The 19,407-nt window shown below is 44.1% G+C and overlaps 1 protein-coding gene across 1 annotated transcript; it reads right to left on the bottom strand.

The window, feature by feature from the left end:
- Positions 1 to 464: 464 nt before the first annotated feature.
- Positions 465 to 2,014, bottom strand: LOC121278185 (cold-inducible RNA-binding protein B-like). The gene has a single exon (XM_041188343.1). The coding sequence runs from the start codon at positions 1,911 to 1,913 to the stop codon at positions 1,452 to 1,454; it is 462 nt and encodes a 153-aa protein (XP_041044277.1). The 5' UTR covers positions 1,914 to 2,014; the 3' UTR covers positions 465 to 1,451.
- Between the last annotated feature and the right edge of the window lie 17,393 nt (positions 2,015 to 19,407).

Below are 19,407 nucleotides of genomic sequence, written 5' to 3'. Positions count from 1 at the left end.
TTGGATTGGGAGCAGTAGCCTACAGTTTAATAGCTTGTCAACACACACGCTGTTCAGAAATGAGTAACGGTCACTTATGAGTTACTGTAAGTCACCAATGACCATCACCACAGCAAGCAGCCACTACCTCATGAAGTAACATGGGACAAAAAGGCAAAAAAAAAAAATGCCATAAGGCTGGATTACAACAGTTCTTGCAAACTGCAAAGCTATCACCTGTTTCATATTGTGTTAGGTAAGAAATACCCAGTTTGTTTCAAACAAGAATTAAACGTGTCTACCAAAACTACGCATCCAACGTTTTACCTCAGTCCTTGCAGGTTTCTTGAGCACTACCATCAAATACAGCATTTACATAATTTGAGAAATCAAATAAGGATAGGAAGCAAGTTTGGAATAAAAGGACTAATCTAAATTCATCTCTTTGGAAGGAATTTGAATGATTTATAACAAAGACAAGTCACTAATGTTCCTGAAGCTGCATTTTATTCATTGATCCACTGGCAAAGATTTGTCTCCCAAGTGGCAACATTTTTCCAAACAGCTGCGCCAGCTGATGGAAGTACAACAAATGACAATTGACTTTTTAATTACAGTTTTCAATAAATCAGTTTTAAAACAAAAGACTACGATCATTTTGCTCGAGTCTTCTAACAAGCTACATAAAAAAGTTGTTGTGCAGGTGGATCCCTCATTACTTTTCAGTGGCAAGGAAAATGGCTCACACCACTTGAACACACATGGCTGGCAAGTCAGAAGGTTCCCACCCCCACCAAAAAAAAACGGTCTTTACAGGGCACTTGTCCAAGTGAAGATGTTTAAATTCATTAAAAGCCACCGAGCATATTTGATTGTTTAAAAAAAGTTCAATCCTCAATGAGTTGATAGAGTCAACAAGTGGATACAACGAAAATCAATCGATTCAAAGAAAAATAACTCGAGTGATCGTATTCTCGGAGACCAGTCATCTTAAGAATGGCAGTCCGGGTTCCCAAAGATAAGATGGTGCCGAAGGACGGGCCAGACAGTGGGAGTGAAGTGCTTTTCCGCGCTCTTTCATTCTTTGCACCGCATGGAATTGTGGAAAAATCTCACCAGAAAGCAAAACGATTTCGACAAATTCCAAAAGGAGCTGACGAAAGGAAACTCAGTGGCGATTTAAGTCGCCAATATAATGTCGAAATGAACATCGGTCTTATTTTAAAATAATATAGAAAACGACATGGTATTTGGAGGTTCAGAGTCGAAAGCCCCGACAAAAGGCAGTACTCCAGGCTAAACAACAGGTAACAAGATTAAATCATGACAATGGTGAAAATGGGTTTCTAGCATTTTAACATAACAGGCAAATCAAATTCATCAGATACTGCTTTCTGCGGTTCCAAGAGCCATTGAATTAACAAGGTGGGAGGTTGATCCTGAATCTGGCAGAAATGCTTCTCTAGATTTGATCAGTCATAGTCCCTGTATGAGCGGCCTCCATAACCACCACCTTGGCTCTTGTACCCACCCGAATAGTTGTCCCGGTCTCCCGTATCGTACCGGCCTCCACCGCTATAGCCGCTGCTCCTGTCACTATCCCAGTAGCCGCCGCCTCCTCTCCTGCGGCTACCGTAGCCGCCACCGCCTCGGCCTCCACCATACCCGCGGCCACCTCCCGACTTTTTCTCGGCGTGACCCACTCGGATCTGCCGCCCGTCGATGGATTTTCCGTTCATCGCCTGCAGCGCGTCCCTGGCGTCCTCCGGGTTCTCGAAAGTGATGAAGCCGAAACCGCGGGACGTCATGGTGTCTCTGTCCTTAATCACTCTCACCTCAGAGATCTGCCCGTACTTGGAGAAAACCTCTTCCAGGGACTGCTCGTCTGTCTCGAAGTTGAGGCCGCCGACGAACAACTTTCCTTCTTCAGACATGGTGGCGGTGGCGGGGTTGCTGCGCACTTGAGTGGGTGAAGCTGCAGGAGTTGAAAATGGCGCCGGTCACTCCACACAAACAGACAAAGAGGAAGCGGAGAGCGGAAATTGCCTCATTTGAATGGCTCCTTGGCCGTTTCTCTCTTTTGTCTCTCTCGCCCCCTTTCGTTCTGTGTCGGGACAAGTTTTCCTCTCGGAGCGGCTGCAAAAGAATGAAAGCAGCGGCCAATGCAGGTAAAAGAACAAAAGGCATAAGGAGGAAATTAATTCATTTGTGACCCCAATACAGCAAGTTATGAGCTGGGAAAAGTGAAATCATTTGGACAAAAGAGCTGAACTCCTGAGGGGAGAATGACTGCCATTGACATCAAGGCAGCATTTGACCAAGTGTGGCATCAAAGCTGGAGTCAATGGGAATCAGTGGGAAAACTGCTGGTTAGAGTGATATCTAGCATAAAGGAAGGTTGTTGTTGGAGGTCAGTCATCTCAGCTCCAGGACATCACTGCAGGAGTTCCTCAATCCAACCATGTTCAGTTGCTTCATCAATTACTTTCCTTCCATCATATGGCCCCAAAGTTTTTTTTTACTAATTCATGGGATGTGGGCTTCACTGGCGGGGCCAGCATTTATTGCCCAGCCCTAGTTGCCCTTCAGAAGGTGGTGCTAAGTTGCCGCCTTGAACCACTGCAGTCCATCATCCTGACTTGGAAATATATTGCCGTTCCTTCACTGTCACTGGAACAAAATCCTGGAACACCTCCCCCCTAACAGCAATGTGGTTGTACCCACACCACAAGGACTGCAGCGGTTCAAGAAGGCAGCTTACCACCAGCTTCTCAACAGCAATAAATGCCAACCTTGCCAGCAAGACCCACATCCCATACATGAATTAAAAAAAGATGTTTGATAAGACACACAGCATCATATTATACAGTATTTGAACAGAATTACAGAAACTGCTCTGTGGTCATGTTTATGTTCCGCACCAGCCTTTTCCTCTCTTGTTCTTCGAAGTGAAGATGTCCTTGTCCAGCAACTGAGGTGTTTGGTAGGGTTCTGGTGCGTACATAGGTAACCGCTGTGGCTGATCTGCACTGGAAGGTTCTGCTGCAAATGGGACAGGTACTGCAGATGACTGTGGGTTGGAGGAGTTCGTTGTTTGGAATTTCCTGTATTTGCTTTCTCTCTGTGCTTCTGATATGAGCTTGCTTTCGAAGGTTGTGCCAGGTGCAGCGATTCTGGGCATGCTTCTCCAGGATGCAAAGTCAATATCAAAACTTCGTAGTGAAGCCTTTATAATGTCCTTGAAGAGCTTCCTGTGACCATTATGAAAGCACTCCCCAGACTTAAGCTCTCCATAGAAGGTTCACTTTGATAAGCTAGTGTCAGGCATTCTTGCTCCATGAGCAGCCCAACTTAGTGGCAACTGGCTCCATACAATGTGTCTGATATTTTGTCCTGCCACCTGGTCTTCAGTACAGATCAAATAAAAAGGTTGAATTTTTTGTCATGACGCTGGTACACAGTCCAAGTCTTACATGCATGGAGCAGACTGGGAGTTCTATTGTTGTATAGACTTACTTCCCTCCAATTTCCAGATTGATGTTCGAAGTCTGTCAAGGGCTACACTTGCTTTGTCAATTCTTGCACGTGTCTCGTCATCAATAGTGTCCCGCTGATATGAACTTATTCACTGCTGACAGGCTCTGGTCATGGACTGAAACCATGGGCTCGAGATGGGGCCTTGCTGGAGTAAGCTGGTACGCTACTTCAGTTTTCTTCATGCTGATGCTAAGGCTCAAGTTGTTGCATACATGAGAGAACAATCAATGCTACATATCATGTCTATCTATGAAGCAGCAACTGGTGCAGTCATTGGCAAACAGGAAGTTACAAATTTTGTCCTTGGTCTTTGCCTGGAGTCATCTCAGATTGAGCAGCTTCTGTCCATGCGATATCTAATTTCAATGCCAGGATCACCATCATGGAAGGCATTGGAGAGCAGTTTTTTTTTATTATTTGGGATGTGGGCGTCACTGGCTAGGCCAACATTTATTTCCCATCCCTAATTGTTCTTGACGGTGGTGGTGAGCTGCCTTCTTGAACCACTGTAGTCCCTGTGATGTAGGTATATCAACAGTGCTATTAGGGAGAAAGTTCCAGCACTTTGACCCAGCAACAGTGAAGGAATGGCGATATATTTCCAAGTCAAGATGGTAATGGCTTGGAGGGGAACTTCCAGGTGTTGGTGTTCCCATGTATCTGCTGCCCTTGTCCTTCTAGATGGTGGTGGTCATGCATTTAGAAGGTGCTGCTTAAGGAGCCTTGGTGAATTCCTGCAGTGCATCTTGTAGATGATGCACACTGCTGCCACTGTACATCGGTGGTGGAGGGTGTGAATGTTTGTCGAAAGGGTGCCAACCAAGCAGGCTGCTTTGCCCTGGATGTTGTCAAAATTCTTGAGTGTTGTTGCAGCTGCACTCATCCCAGTTAGTGGAGAATATTCTATCACACTCCTGACTTGTGTCTTGCAGATAATGAACAGGCTTTGGGGAGTCAGGTGGTGAGTTACTCGCCACAGGATTCCTAGCCTCTGACCTGCTCCTGTAGCCACAGTATTTATACGGCTAGTTGAGTTCACATTGCCCCTTTTCTTTCTGTGTCCTCAGCTCGTCTGCTTTATTTGCTATACCCTTTGCATTGAAGTATATACACCCTTGAGCACTGCCAAACTCTCTTATTTTCTATCTTTTGTTTCCTCTGCTTTCCAAACTCACTCTCTGATTTTCTGCCTTCCATTACTATTTCTGATTTTTCCCCATCTGAGTCTACCATCAGGTTCCTATCCCCCTGCCAAATTAGTTTAAATCCTCCCTACACTCGCAAACCTCCCTGCAAGGATATTGGTCCCATCCCTGTTGAGATGCAAACCGCCTGGCTTGTACAAGTCCTACCTTGCCCAGAACCGGCCCCAATACCCCAGGAATTGAATCCCTCCCCCTATACCATCTATCAAGCCATGCATTCATTAGCTCTAACCTCCTACTTCTATGCTCACTAGCATGTGGCACCGGTTGTAATCTGGAGATTACGATCTCTGAGGTCCTGCTTTTTCATTTATTTCCTCACTCCCTATATTCTGCTTTCAGGACCCCATCCCTCTTTCTACCTATGTCGTTGTTACCAATTTGAACCACGAGCTCTGGCTCTTCACCTTCCCCCTTAAGAATGTCCTGCAGCTGCTCTACAATATCCTTGGCCCTGGCACCAGGGAGGCAACACCATCCTGGAGTCACGTCTAAGGCCACAGAAATGCCTGTCTGTTCCCCAAAATATCGAATCCCCTACCACTATTCCTCTTCCGTTCTTCTTCCTTCCTGCTCGTGCAGCTGAGCCACTTGTGGTGCCCCAAACTTGGCTTTTTCTGCGCTCCACCAAGGAACCATTGCCTTCACTCACAGGACTGCTGCACTATCTGCCTCGTCCTACTAGGCTTTCTGGTGGTCACCCATTCCCTCTCTGGCTGCACGCTTCTAACCTGTGGTTTGACCACCTCCCTAAATATGCTGTGACGTAGTCCTCAGCATCGCAGATGCGCCACAGTGACTCTCGCCGCCACTCGAATTCCGAAACCCAAAGCTCAAGTTTTTGTGGCTGGTGGTACTTCCTGCACGTAATCATCTGGGCCACATGAAGTGTCCATGACCCCATAAATGCCACAGGATCAATGTCATACCTTAAGTGTACTTTTGGACCAAATACTATAAACAAGAGACTAGAAAGTAAGGTAGATTTACTCACCAACCAGCTCCTTCTCCTGTGCCTACAAGTTAGTTGCAAACTTTTAATGTTTTTCTATAATGCAGCTATTTACACACCTTTCCTAAAAGTAGTGAATTAATCTGGCTATTTGCATACAGACCCTTCACGCAAATACTCACCAACTGAAGTTGTTCTTTGCTGTGATGTCACTTTTTTCCTCACTCCTCTTTCAAACTCAACACGGGCTGATTCCCAGTGGCTGACTGGTGTGCCTCTCAGACTCCTAGAGACTGAGAAACTGGGAGATTGGAACGGAGTCCTTAGTGGAAGCAGGATGTGAGGAAGTCTAGTTGAATTAGCTTAGAGAGTCAGTAGATATATAATGAATATTCAATGATAACCTAATCTCAGAAATGGAGACAGAACAGTTGAGAAACAGAAGGGAAGAGTCGACAATGGATCATGTGAAGGCAGGAGAAGGATGGAATTGGAAGGGAAGTCGACAAAATCTTCAAGTTCAGGGTAAGGGCAGGAAACATCGCTAATGAAGTCATCAGTGTCCTGGAAAAAAGAATTGAGGTAGCCCTCCTGCCCCCTCCCCCAAGAAAGATTGTAACAAGGAATGTTCCACATATCTTACAAAAAGGTCGGCATTGTTAGGACCCATCTGGATATGTGCAGCAATACCTTTCAAATGGAGCAAGTGAGTTCAATTAAAATAGAAATTTTCAATGTGAGAGCAAGTTCAGCTGGGCTGCGAAGGGTGGTGGTGTATGTAAATTGGTTGGGCCTCCTTTCAAGGTGCATGGAGGTCATCCATGGCAAAGAGATGATGGTTCAGACCAGGAAAATGGAAACTGTTAAAGTGATGGAGGGCATCAGAAGAGTCACAGATGTAGGTGGGGAGAGACTGGACAAGGGGAGAAAAAATAGAATCTAGGTAGGAAGAAATCAGTTCAGAGGGATAGGAATGGGCTGAAACAATAGGTCTATCAAGGCAGTCGTTTTTGTAGATCTTGGGAAGGAGGTAGAAGTGGGTGGGTTTGGGGTTGGAGGATTGAGGTTAGAAGCCATGAAGGGTAGATCTCCAGGGGAGATGAGGTCAATGACCATCCTGAAAACAATGGCTTGATGTTCAGTGATACTGTTGTATTCTGGGGGAGTTTGGAGAGATGGCGTTTGGCCTCAGCAAGGTAAGAGGTCAGTTCGTCAACAACAGCACCTTGACTACACTTCCTCACGTTCTGCTTTCTGTAAGGATGCCATTCAGTTCTCCTAGTTTCTCCATCTCCTTTTCTCATGATGTAACCTTCTACACCAGCGTATCTGATATGTCTTCCTTTTCCTCAACTGAGGATTCCTCCTAACATGGTTCACGGGGTCTTTACCGTAACTGGTCATTTCCCACCCTTTAACTCCCAGAATGTTGAAGTTCCCCTTGTCTTCACCTGCCTCCCCACCAGCTTTGGTATTCACTGCATCATACTTTTCCATCTCCAGCTGATGCTACCACCAAGCACATCATTTTCTCCCCCTCTCTCCTTTCAGCATTCCGAAGGGATTGTTCCCTCTGTGATACCCTGGCCATCAATCACTCCAACACCCAGTTCCCTTCACACACTACCTTTTATGCAAATGCAGATGTAACACCTGCCATTTTACCTTCTCTCTCCTCACTGTCAAGGCCCCAAACACGCCTTTCAAGTAAAACAGTGATTTATATGTACTTCTCTGAATTTAGTACACAGTATTTGCTGTTCACAATGCAGTCTGCTCTACACTGGGGAGACCAAATGGACATTGGGCGACCGCTTTGTGGAACATCTGTTTAGTCCGTAAGCATGACCCCAAGCTTCCTGTTCCTGTAGTAGCCTGTCATTTTTATTCCCCACCTTGCTCTCATGCTGACATTACTGTCTTTGGCCTAATGCAGTGTTCCAATAAAGCTCAACACAAGCTCAAGGAACATCACCTATCTTTCGGTTAGACACTTTGTAACCTTCTGGACTCAACACTAAGTTCAACAATTTCAGACTAAGCTCTGGCCCCATTTTGTTTCCTTTGCTTTGCATTTTTTCAGTCTTACCCTTATTTTTCTCGTTTCTGCTTTTGAGCAGCAGCTATTCATTACTTTGCCCTGCACACCTCCTCAGGACACATCTTTTGTTTCTTGTACCATTATCATTCTTTTTGTCTCGGCAAAACAATTTATTTTGTCATTTAATAACATCCTTCTTCCAGCTTATCACAGAACTGCCCTTTCCATCCACTTAAAATTTATTGCATTTCTAACTTTTCCCAGCTCTAATGCAAAGTCATTGACCTGAAACATCAACCCTATTTTTTTCTCCACAGATGCTACCCAACCTTGTATTTCCAGCGTTTTGTTTTTTCGCCAAATTCCCAGCATTCACAGGATTTTGCTTTTGTATAAATATTTCCGCTTTACTGATTACCAGGCAATTAGATATCAAAAACAACTGTTTGAGATTGTTACAAGTTGACAGTGTTCTAAATCAATCCTAAATTATAAACTACACAGTAGAATTGTTTAATTTGTTGGTGATGGATAGGGGACACCAGAACCCAAGCTGGCGAGGCCAGTTGTTGCTGCCAATTGCTGTGCCGGCTGAGTTCAACTAACTCAGCAGATATGGGGTCATAGATGGTTCCAGCACAGAAACAAACCATAAAATCCTTGTGTCAGTGCTTCCAAGTTAGCCCCTGGTTGTAAAAATCCTGACAGCCAGTTGGTGAAGGAGACCAGAAGCCAAACTTCACTCTGAATAAATCTAAAACTGAGTGAAACTTTATAATTGGAAAGCTCCTAACTCTACTCCCACCCCAGTGTCAGTCTCTTCATATGTGCTTAAGGAATCACCCAATCAATACCCTTCAGCTGCATGTGCTTAACCTTAATTTATACCATTGACACTAATGTCTAATTGCACTCTCAGCTCGCAAACCATAAATTCTAATATTCCAATTTTCAATAATAATGGACTGTGCTTAAACAATTTGTGGTAGCAAATGCCCGATTCTAAATCGCCCTCTGGATAAAGATTTTCCCCATAAATTCCCTTTGATTCCCAAGGTTGTCTCCCCCTAGTTACCATCTCACTGACCAGAGGAAACAAAAGCCCCAATTTTAACCTGAGCACCAACCCAAATGGGGTGTGTGTCAGGGGCAATATTAAAAAATCAACCTTCCAGCTCCAATTTGCTGCCTTCCCAACAGTTTAAATTTTTACTACCCAAATCAGGCCATCAACATGACTCTCGCAAAGGGAGAGAGGGCTTAGTAAACAGCAAGCCTTGAATCTTTTCAATGACCCAGCCTGCACTGCTCTCTGGAGTAGAGAGTTCCTCCCTCTATTGTGTCCATTGATTTTCTACTATTGGTGGGACGCTTTTAGTACACTGTAACCTCACTAATCCAGAAATTTTGTGACCAAGGCATTTCTGGATTTTGGAATAATGTTAGAATACCTGACCACAAGAATGTGAGCCAGGTATAAATATGTACCGAAGACAAAACAGTTGTAAAGCGGTAATAACATTTGTTTTATTTATCCAACTACTGTATTTTCCATGTTTCCAAAATATTGCACTCTTTAACATTAGAAAATACATTTATCAGCGAGTGCGAAGCAGGTCCACGATATTTCTGTGACAACTTGGCACTGTCTGCAGTGACTGAGGAAAAACCAGGTGGTCATGCGGCTGAGCCAGGAAGATGACTGACAGCTTCAAACTTTGCCGTGTTTCTGTTGCCATCTGCCTGTTGTACCCTGGCTCTGCATTAGTGATTGCGTGACTAATCAGAGGTTGGTTCTGCTCTTTATCCTGGGTTAGCCACTGTGAATCACAGGCACTGGCAACTGGACCAAAAGGTGGGAGACAGCGGCTGAATACTCTATGTATGTGTGTGTGTGTGTGTTTGGTGAGAAAGGGGCAGGGGCTGATCACATCGTATGTATGTATGTGATGATCTTCTCAGTCTGGCAGCTGCAAGAGAAATGCCATGAACAAAGGAGACCACTATGCATTGCTTCATTGATCTCACCAAGGCATTCGACCATGGTGGGGTGAAGGTTAGGGGCTCTCTTTTAACTGCTGGAGAAAGTTGGTTGCATGCCAAAGCTACTCAATGTGATTTTCTCTTTCTATGATAGGCAACATTGGAACCCTTTGAGATTCGGAGTGGGGTCAAACAGGGATGTGTTCTGGCGCCAACATTCTTTGGCATATTCTCTTTACTGCTGCCATATGGCTTCAGGTCATCTACAGAGGGTGTCTTTTTACAAACCAGAGCTGACAGAAAGCTGGTCAGCCTTGTTTGCCCGAGATCCAAGACAAAGATGCACCAATTCCTCATCAGAGAGTTGGTCTACATTGCCGATACTGTACTAACATTCCATACTGAACAACACCTTCAGCAGCAAATGGGCAGACTCTCTCATGCCTGCAAAGAGTTTGGTTTAACCATCAGCATCAGAAACACAAATGTCATGGTCCAGGATGTTGCCATACTGCCATCTATCAGTATTGACAATGTGATGCTGGAAGTTGATAGCTTCACATATCTAAGCTCCCCATAATCACTAGCAATTGTCACTTGATGCTGAAATCAACACATTGCAAAAGCTGCTGCTGTTACGTCCAAACTGAGAGAGAGAATGGAGCATCAATAACTTAACTGAGAACACCAATCTGCGAGTCTACTAAGCTTATACCTTCAGTGCACTCCTCTACAGTGGTGAGACCTGGACAACATATGCTAGGCAGGAAAAAGGCTGAACAGTTTCCACCTTTTCTGTCTCAGACATACCCTTGGCAGGACAAGGTCACTAACTCAGAGGTCCTGAAGCATGCTAATTCCATCAGTTCACAATCATTACTAAGCTACATTCGTCGGATGGCTGATGGCCGTATACCTAAAGACCTTCTGTATGTTGAACAAGTCACTAGGGCACCACCTCCTGGGCTTCCATATCTCCATACAAGGTGAGAAATGAAGATGGCGGATATTGATATGGACAGCTGTTAGAGAGTCGCTGGTGGCCATGACCTCTGGAGGCTGACTGTTTGCAAGGGCATTGGAAGATGGGAGCAGAAACAAAGCTTAGATGGCCAAGTCAAGGGCCCAGAGAAAACAGAGGCCACCACATCCTGCATCTTCTCAGGCCACTGTCTTCCTCTACAGCAAATGTAGCAAAGACTGCCATGCCAGTGTGGGGCACCTGAGCTACAGCAGGCGACGTTTACCAGAGCTGACCACCATGGTGCCAACCCTCATCTTACGAGACGGATGGCTGACACATTGCGTGAGAGTAGGCAAAGGCTGATTACTGTGTGTGTGTGGTGGGAAAGGGACAGAGAACGATTGTGTACGTGCATGGGGGAGGGAAGGAGACAGGAACTGATTAGTGTGTGCATGTGGGGGGGAAAGAGATAGGAGCTGATTTGTGTGTGTGAGAGCAGAGGTGCTGATTACTGTGTTAAAAAATATCTCTGCCCATCGTCAAAAACGTCCTTGAATCATACCTCTGTGATTGCATCCTCTTCTATCTCCACTCTTCCTCCTGCCTGGTTCCTCTTCAATCCCCAATTCTCCACCTGCGTGGATATATTGGAGACATTTGTATTTGACAAAGGTAATGAAGTAGTGCCTGGAAAAGTGCTGGAAACTTACTGTTAACAACAGTCAGGTCATAATGTTAACTCTGTTGCAGCACCAGAAGTGGCCTGTCCTGGAGTTGCACGTGCATTCAAAAAAAAGATTCCAAACAAATTTCCGGATTTCAGAGTTCTGTATTTGAGAGGTTACAGTGCCTCTTCTACCATCTTTCCCATTATTAATGCCCCAGTCTCAACCTCTAAGGGACCAATTTTTACATTTTATTCTCCTCTTTAAGTACTTGTAGAAGCTCTTACTTTGTTTTTATATTTCTTGCTAGTTTACTCATATTCTAATTCCTCTCTTTTTAAGTCACCCTTTGCCGATTTTTAAAATGTTCCCAATCTTCTGACCTACCACCAATCTTCACAGCTTGATATGCCTTTTCTTTCAATGATACCATCCTTAACTTCCTCAGTTAGCCATGGATTGATCATCCTTATTTCTTTCTCAATGAAACATATATTTGTTTAAATGTCTGGCACAAATCAAAGAGTTTCACAGGGTTAAGGCAGTGGATAGTTTACTTGGATCTCAGTAAGGTTTTCAATACAGTGCCTCTGGAAAAGCTGGTCATGAAAATGAAGAAAATTTGGAAATAATGATACAAAGCAAATGAAGATGGTACACCCCAAAGCTGACCAGAATAAGCTACAGAAGGATTGATTTTTTGTTTTATTTATATATTCTTTTTCACCGGACATGAGTGTTGCTGGCTAGGCCAGCATTTATTGCCCATTCCTAATTGCCCTTGAGATGGTGATGGTGGTGAGCTGCCTTCTTGAACCACTGCAGTCCATGTGGTGTTACATTCGCAGTGCCGTTAGGGAGGGGGTTCCAGGATTTTGACCCAGTGACGGTGAAGGTAGGGTGATATATTTCCAAGTCAGGATGGTGTGTGGCTTGGAGGAGAACTTGCAGGTAATGGTGTTCCCGTGCATCTCATGCATAGGTGGCTGAGGTCACGGGTTTGGAGGATGTTGTTGAGGAGCCTTGGTGAATTGCTGCAGTGCTTCTTTTAGAAGGCACACACTGCTGCCACTGTGCATCGGTGATGGAGGGAGTGGATGTTCAAAGTGGTTGGTAGGGTGCCAATCTAGTTGGATGCTTTGTGCTGGATGGTGTTGAGCTGAGTGTTGAAGCTGCACTCATCCAGGCAAGGAGAGTATTCCACCACACTGCTGACTTGTGCCTGGTGATGGTGGACAGGCTTTGGGAAGTCAGGAGGTGAGTTACTCTGTGCAAAATTCCCAGGCTCTCACCTACTCCTGTAGCCACAGTATTTATTTGGCTGGTTCAGTTCAGTTTCTGATCAATAGTAACCTCCCTAGGATGTTGATTTGAATATACTTCAGTACTGGGCAGAAAAGTGGCAGACAAAACTCAATGCTGAGAAACAAAAAATGTATCGCACGGGGACAAAATAATTCACTAAAAGAAATAAGACCATAAGACGTAGGAGCAGAAGTTGCCCATTTGGACCATCGAGTCTGCTCCGCCATTCAATGAGACCATGGCTTATCAGATAATCCTCAAATTAGACAAATTCTTCTCAAAACTATTTTGGAATACATGAGTAACTTGACACCTGACATGTAGTAAGTGTAGCATGGTTGGGAGCAACAGGTGACTGACTGGGTTTCCTCACCTCATGTCTGGGTCTCTTGTAGACTAATTGATATAGATTTATTGCCATGATTATTATGTCCCCATGTTCTATTGCATCATGGCTGCTCTGTTCCTGAACTCCATTTATCTATGGTCTTGAAAATTTAAACTGAGCTAACATTTTTGGTGAGAGAATTCCAGATTTCCACTACCCTTCGTGTGAAAAAGTCCTTTCTAATTTCATTCTGAAATAACCTAGCTAAGATTATTCTAATTTTTTCTGGATTTCCCCCACCAAAAGTAGTTGTTATTCTGTACCTGTGCTATTGAAACATTTTTTCATTCCAAACATCTTGATTCAATTATCCCTCAACCTTCTAAACAAGGAAAGGAAATATCTTTTATGCAACTTGTTCTCAAATGTTATCTTAAAGCCCTGGTATCATTCAGGTGAATTAGCACTGTACCCTCTCCAATGCCAATATGTTTCCTGATTAAAAACAGAAACAGAAATACCTGGAAAAACTCAGCAGGTCTGGCAGCATCGGTGGAGAGGAACACAGTTGATGTTTCGAGTCCTCATAACCCTTCAACAGAACTAAGTAAAAATAGGAAGGGGGTGAAATATAAGCTGCTTGAAGGGAAGGGGGGGGGTTCTTGCAACAAGAAGCCAGTGATAGGTGGAGATAACCAAAAGATGTCAGACAAAAGGACAAAGAGGTGTTGAAGGTGGTGATATTATCTAAAGCAATGTGCTAATTAAGGGTAGAAAGCAGGACAAATAAGGTACAGATAGCCCTAGCGGGGGTGGGGTGAAGGAATACTAAAAAGGCTAAAAGGTAGCGATAAAACAATGGATGGAAATACATTTAGAAATAATGGAAATAGGTGGGAAAAGAAAAATCTATATAAATTATTGGAAAAAACAAAAAGGAGGGGGAAGAAACGGAAAGGGGATGGGGATGGAGGGGAGAGTTCATGATGTAAAATTGTGGAACTCAATATTCAGTCCGGAAGGCTGTAAAGTGCCTAGTTGGAAGATGAGCTGCTGTTCCTCCTGTTTATGTTGAGCTTCACTGGAACAATGCAGCAGGCCAAGGTCAGAAATGTGGGCATGAGAGCAGGGTGGAGTGTTGAAATGGCAAGTGACAGGGAAGTCTGGGTCATGCTTGCAGACACGAAGGTGTTCTGCAAAGCGGTCACCCAGTCTGCGTTTGGTCTCTCCAATGTGGAGAAAACCCGCTTTGGGAGCAACGAATGCAGTAGACTAAATTGAGGGAAGTGCAAGTGAAATGCTGATTCACTTGTAAGGAATGTTTGGGCCCTTGGATGGTAAGGAGAGGGGAAGTAAAGGGGCAGGTGTTGCACCTTCTGCAGTTGCATAGGAAAGTGCTGTGGGAGGGGGTTGAGGTGTAGGGGGTGATGGAGGAGTGAACCAGGGTGTCCCGGAGGGAACGATCCCTGCAGAATGCCACCGGGTGGAGTGAAGGGAAGATGTGTTTGGTGGTGGCATCATGCTGGAGTTTGCAGAAATGGCGAAGGATGATCCTTTGAATGCAGAGGCTGGTGGGGTGATAAGTGAGCACAAGGGGGACCCTATCATTGTTCTGGGAGGGAGAGGAAGATGTGAGGGCGGATGCGCGGGAGATGGGCCGGACACGGTTGAGGGCCCTGTCAACCACCGTGGGTGGAAAACCTCGGTTAAGGAAGGAGGAGGACATGTCAGAGGAACTGTTTTTGAAAGTGGCATCATCAGAACAGATGCAACAGAGACGAAGGAACTGAGAGAATGGGATGGGGCCCTTACAGGAAGCGGGGTGTGAGGAGCAGTAGTCGAGGTAGCTGTGGGAGTCGGTAGGCTTGTAATGGATATTGGTGGACAGTCTATCACCAGAAATTGAGACAGAGAGGTCAAGGAAGGGAAGGGAAGTGTCAGAGATGGACCATGTGAAAATGATGGAGGGATGGAAATTGGAAGCAAAATTAATACATTTTTCCAGGTCCCGACAAGAGCATGAAGCAGCACCGAAGTAATCTAAAATGTACCGAAGAGTGTGGGAGTGGGCCGGAGTAGGATTGGAACAAGGAATGTTTCGCATTCCCCATAAAGAAACAGGCATAGCCGGGGCCCATGCAGGTACCCATAGCCACACCTTTTATTTGGAGGAAGTGAGAGGAGTTAAAGGAGAAATTGTTCAGTGTGAGAACAAGTTCAGTCAGTCAGAGGAGAGTAGTGGTGGATGGGGATTGTTCGGACCTCTATTCAAGGAAGAAGCGGAGAGCCACCAGACCATCCCCATGGGGGATGGAGGTGTAGAGGGATTGGACGTCCATGGTGAAGAGGAAACGGTTGGGGCCAGGGAACTGGAAATTGTTGATGTGACGTAAGGTGTCAGAGGAATCACGGATGTAGTTGGGAAGGGACTGGACAAGGGGAGAGAAAAGGGAGTCAAGATAGTGAGAAATGAGTTCCATGGGGCAGGAACAGGCTGACACGATCAGTCTGCCGGGACAGTCCTGTTTGTGGATTTGGGGTAGGAGGTAGAAGCGGGCCGTCCGAGGTTGGGCGGCTATCAGGTTGGAAGCTGTGGAAGGAAGATCTCCAGAGGAGATGAGGTCAGTGACAGTCCTGGAAACAATGGCTTGATGTTGTGGTGGGGTCATGGTCCAGAGAGAGGTAGGAAGAAGTGTCTGCGAGTTGACGCTCAGACTCCGCGAGGTAGAGGTCAGCGCGCCAGACAACAACAGCACCACCTTTGTCAGTGGGTTTGATGACAATGTCAGGGTTGGACCTGAGAGAGCGGAGTGCAGCAAGTTCAGAGAGAGACAGGTTAGAGTGGGTGAGAGGAGCAGAGAAATTGAGATGACTGATGTCACGCTAACAGTGTTTTCTACCCTTAATTAACACATTCTTTTAGATAATATCACCACCTTCAACACCTCTTTGTCCTTTTGTCTGTGACATCTTTTGGTTATCTCTACCTGTCACTAGCTTCTTGTCCCAATACCCGCCTCCCCCTTAAACCAACTTATATTTCACCCCTTTCCTATTTTTACTTAGTTCTGTTGAAGGGTCATGAGGACTTGAAACGTCAACTGTGCTCTTCTCCACCAATGCTGCCAGACCTGCTGAGTTTTTCCAGGTATTTCTGTTCCTGTTTTTGTTTTGGATTTCCAGGATCCGCAGTTATTTGCTTTTATATCTTTCCTGATGTTCAGTGCCCAAATTTGAATGCGTAACTCAAGACAAAACTGTGTGTACAATGGAAATGTAATCACCTCCCTTTCCATTTCAGCCTCTCTTAGAAAAAGGCAAATATAGCATTTGTCTTCTGAATGCTCTTTGTATTTGTACACCAGCTCACAGACACAGAATCACATACTAGCTTGTAATCATGAATCATTAGGTGTACTGTGCATGTGTCAGCTCTTTGAAAAGACTATCCAATTAATCCCACTTCCCTACATAGCCCTGTGTATTTTGCCTTTTCAAATTCATATCTAAATCTCTTCTGAAAGTTACTTTCAAATCTGTTTTCACAACCTTTTCAGCCACTGCCATTATGACGACAACTCGCCTTGCAAAATACATAAGTCATGTTTCCGAGTCTGTTTTTTTTTGCCAATTTAAATTTTATCTCAAATCTGTCCCCGCTGGTTGCTGATCTTCCTGCCAATGGAAACAGTTTCTCCATTTCTATTCTGACAAAAATCCTATAATTTTCTGCATTTCTCTCCCTTGTCAAAAAAAGGGAATGACATTTACAACTTTCTAATCCAAAAGCACAATTTCTGGGTCAAGAGAGCTTTGTATAATTATTACGTAATGCATCAGCAATTTACTCACCTATTTCTAGTAGTCAGGAATGGAAACCATCAGGTCCTGAAGGCTCTCTTACACTACTGGTGTTTTGTTCTCCTCTTCCACTGTGAAAACAAAGTGGTCATTTAACAAGTCCTCCACTTCTTTATGCTCATTAGGCTCACATGCCTCTATTTTTAATTAGACCCTGTTCCATTTAATAATGTTTATAAAAACATTGCTGTGAACTTAAATATCCCTTAAAGCTTTTTGTTTCATATTTGCTTTGCCAAGCCCAGTACAGGCACAAAGATATTCCAAATTTTAAAGCTATATTTTAAAAACATGAACATAAAAACTGTTAAGATGGCTGCAGCATCCCATGTAGCTTTTGGCACGTATGGTTGACAGTCTGTGGCCAAAAGATGATTACAAAGAGGACCTGTGTGAAGGAACATCACAGCCACTTGTGAAATTCACATCCATCTCATTGTTTTAAGGATGGATCAAGACCTGCGGACAACTCATCAACCTCATTTCACCAGGGACAAAAAGAAACACAGAAACTCAATTTTTTAATATTCGTTCATGGGATATGGACATCACTGGCCAGGCCAGCATTTATTGTCCATCCATAATTGCCCTCATTCAGAGGGCATTTAAGAGTCAACCACATTCCTGTGGGTCTGGAGTCACATGCACGCCAGACCAGAAAGGACAGGTTTCCTTCCCTAAAAGGGCATTAGTGAACCAGATGGGTTTTTATGACAACAACAATGATTTCGTGGTCATCAGACTTTTAACTCGATTTTTATTGATTCAATTTTCACCATCTGTCAGTTGTTATTTGAACCCGGGCCCCAGAGCATTACATTGGGTCGCTGGAACACGAGTCCAGTGACAATGCCATTATGCCACCACCTTGCCCGAATGGGTGTTATACAAATGCAAAATGGATCCCACTGACTTTTCACTGTGTTTGGATGAGAGACCATCACAATGCAAAGACTGCCTCAAGTTCTCAGTGTGAAAACCAAAGTGCAGGATAGTTATTGGCCTAACACACCACCTTTTTGGAAAAGGTAACAAGTCAGATGGGTGAGACAGCCATGTTTGTTGCCAGCTGTTAAAACAGCAATAATCAGCTCTGCAGAGACATAAGAGACCAGCAGGAAGCCACTGAACCAGCAGCAGTCAACCAAGCAGCCAAGATAATACGCAGCCAAAACTTCAAAATGGGAGGACTCTCTCCAACTTCCTGGAAGTTCACTTGAGAACCAACATCTTAGCAATACAACTGCAAGAAGCCTCACAGCTTACTGAGAATTCTATGCCTTAAGACCTTTGCACCAGCCAAAGCATAAACTCATCTAAGAACCTTAGAGGGCCTACTACAAAAGAGACTGAAACAACCCCTAATTGTAATGATTTTTTTTTGAGTGTGACAGCGTGAGACATTGCATTTTTAAATCTCCAGGGCAAGTGTGGGATAATAAATAACCACCTTCATTTTAACTCACAAAACAACTTGCTGCTGGGATTATTTAAATTGAGGCAACCATTCTGAGGGTAACAAATACACACACCAGACATACAAAACACTTTGATAAAAACAAAAAAACTGCGGATGCTGGAAATCCAAAACAAAAACAGAATTACCTGGAAAAACTCAGCAGGTCTGGCAGCATTGGCGGAGATGAAAAGAGTTGACGTTTTGAGTCCTCATGACCCTTCGACAGAACAGTTCTGTCGAAGGGTCATGAGGACTCAAAACGTCAACTCTTTTCATCTCCGCCGATGCTGCCAGACCTGCTGAGTTTTTCCAGGTAATTCTGTTTTTGTTATACAAAACACTTTGATCACCATCAGTAAGAAAACACAGTCTGACATCTTTTTATGCAACTCGACTCTTTTTGTATCACTTAGCTAATTATTTTTTATAGTTCTCCCAGTCTGCTGGATTTTCACTTATTATAGCATTTGTACAAGCCTTCTCCTTCAGCTTGGTACTGTCGCTTCATTTGGCAAACATGATTAGTTAACTACATGACAATCTTTTGCTTTTTAGTGACATTTTACTGGTTTTGCACCATACCAAATATTTCTTTTAATACTTCTTCCTGTTTGCCTCTAGTCTTACCCATGAACAATTCAACCCAATTTACTGTGGTCAATTCATTTTTCATCTCTTGCCTTAGTCTGAGACTCCATTCTCCCTCTCAAACTCAATCATGTTGTGGCCAGAACAAGAACAGAAAATGATGGACAAACTCAGCAGGTCTAACAGCATCTGTGGAAAGAAAGACAAAGACATATTGTGGCCAGAATTGATTAAATGTTCTCTTGCTGTTAAGATTGTTAACAAAATGTTATGTTACTGATCTCAAAATCTAGCTTGGCTTGTGTCCATATGGCTCAGAAAAACCATCTCAAAGATTTCTAGAAAATCATTGGGGGGGGGGGGGCGTTCTATGGCGAGGATATTTAATTATTCTTTGTTGATTGTGCTGTTCTACATCTCGTCAGTGAAGATTAAAATCTCCCATTTTTGCCAAATTCTTTTTGCTGCATGCTTCCCTGATCTCTGTATTTCTATTTTCCTTCCCACTCTCACTCATACAACCTGGAGTTCTGCAGACAA

The sequence above is a fragment of the Carcharodon carcharias genome, chromosome 5, assembly GCF_017639515.1.
Source record: "Carcharodon carcharias isolate sCarCar2 chromosome 5, sCarCar2.pri, whole genome shotgun sequence".
Taxonomy (NCBI): domain Eukaryota; kingdom Metazoa; phylum Chordata; class Chondrichthyes; order Lamniformes; family Lamnidae; genus Carcharodon; species Carcharodon carcharias.
The sequence above is the reverse complement of the archived record's forward strand: the minus strand, read 5'-3'. Positions and strand labels throughout refer to the sequence as shown.

Bases quoted from the DNA above. Each gene is read 5' to 3' on its own strand.
- LOC121278185 (XM_041188343.1), bottom strand. From the start codon at position 1,913: ATGTCTGAAGAAGGAAAGTTGTTCGTCGGCGGCCTCAACTTCGAGACA.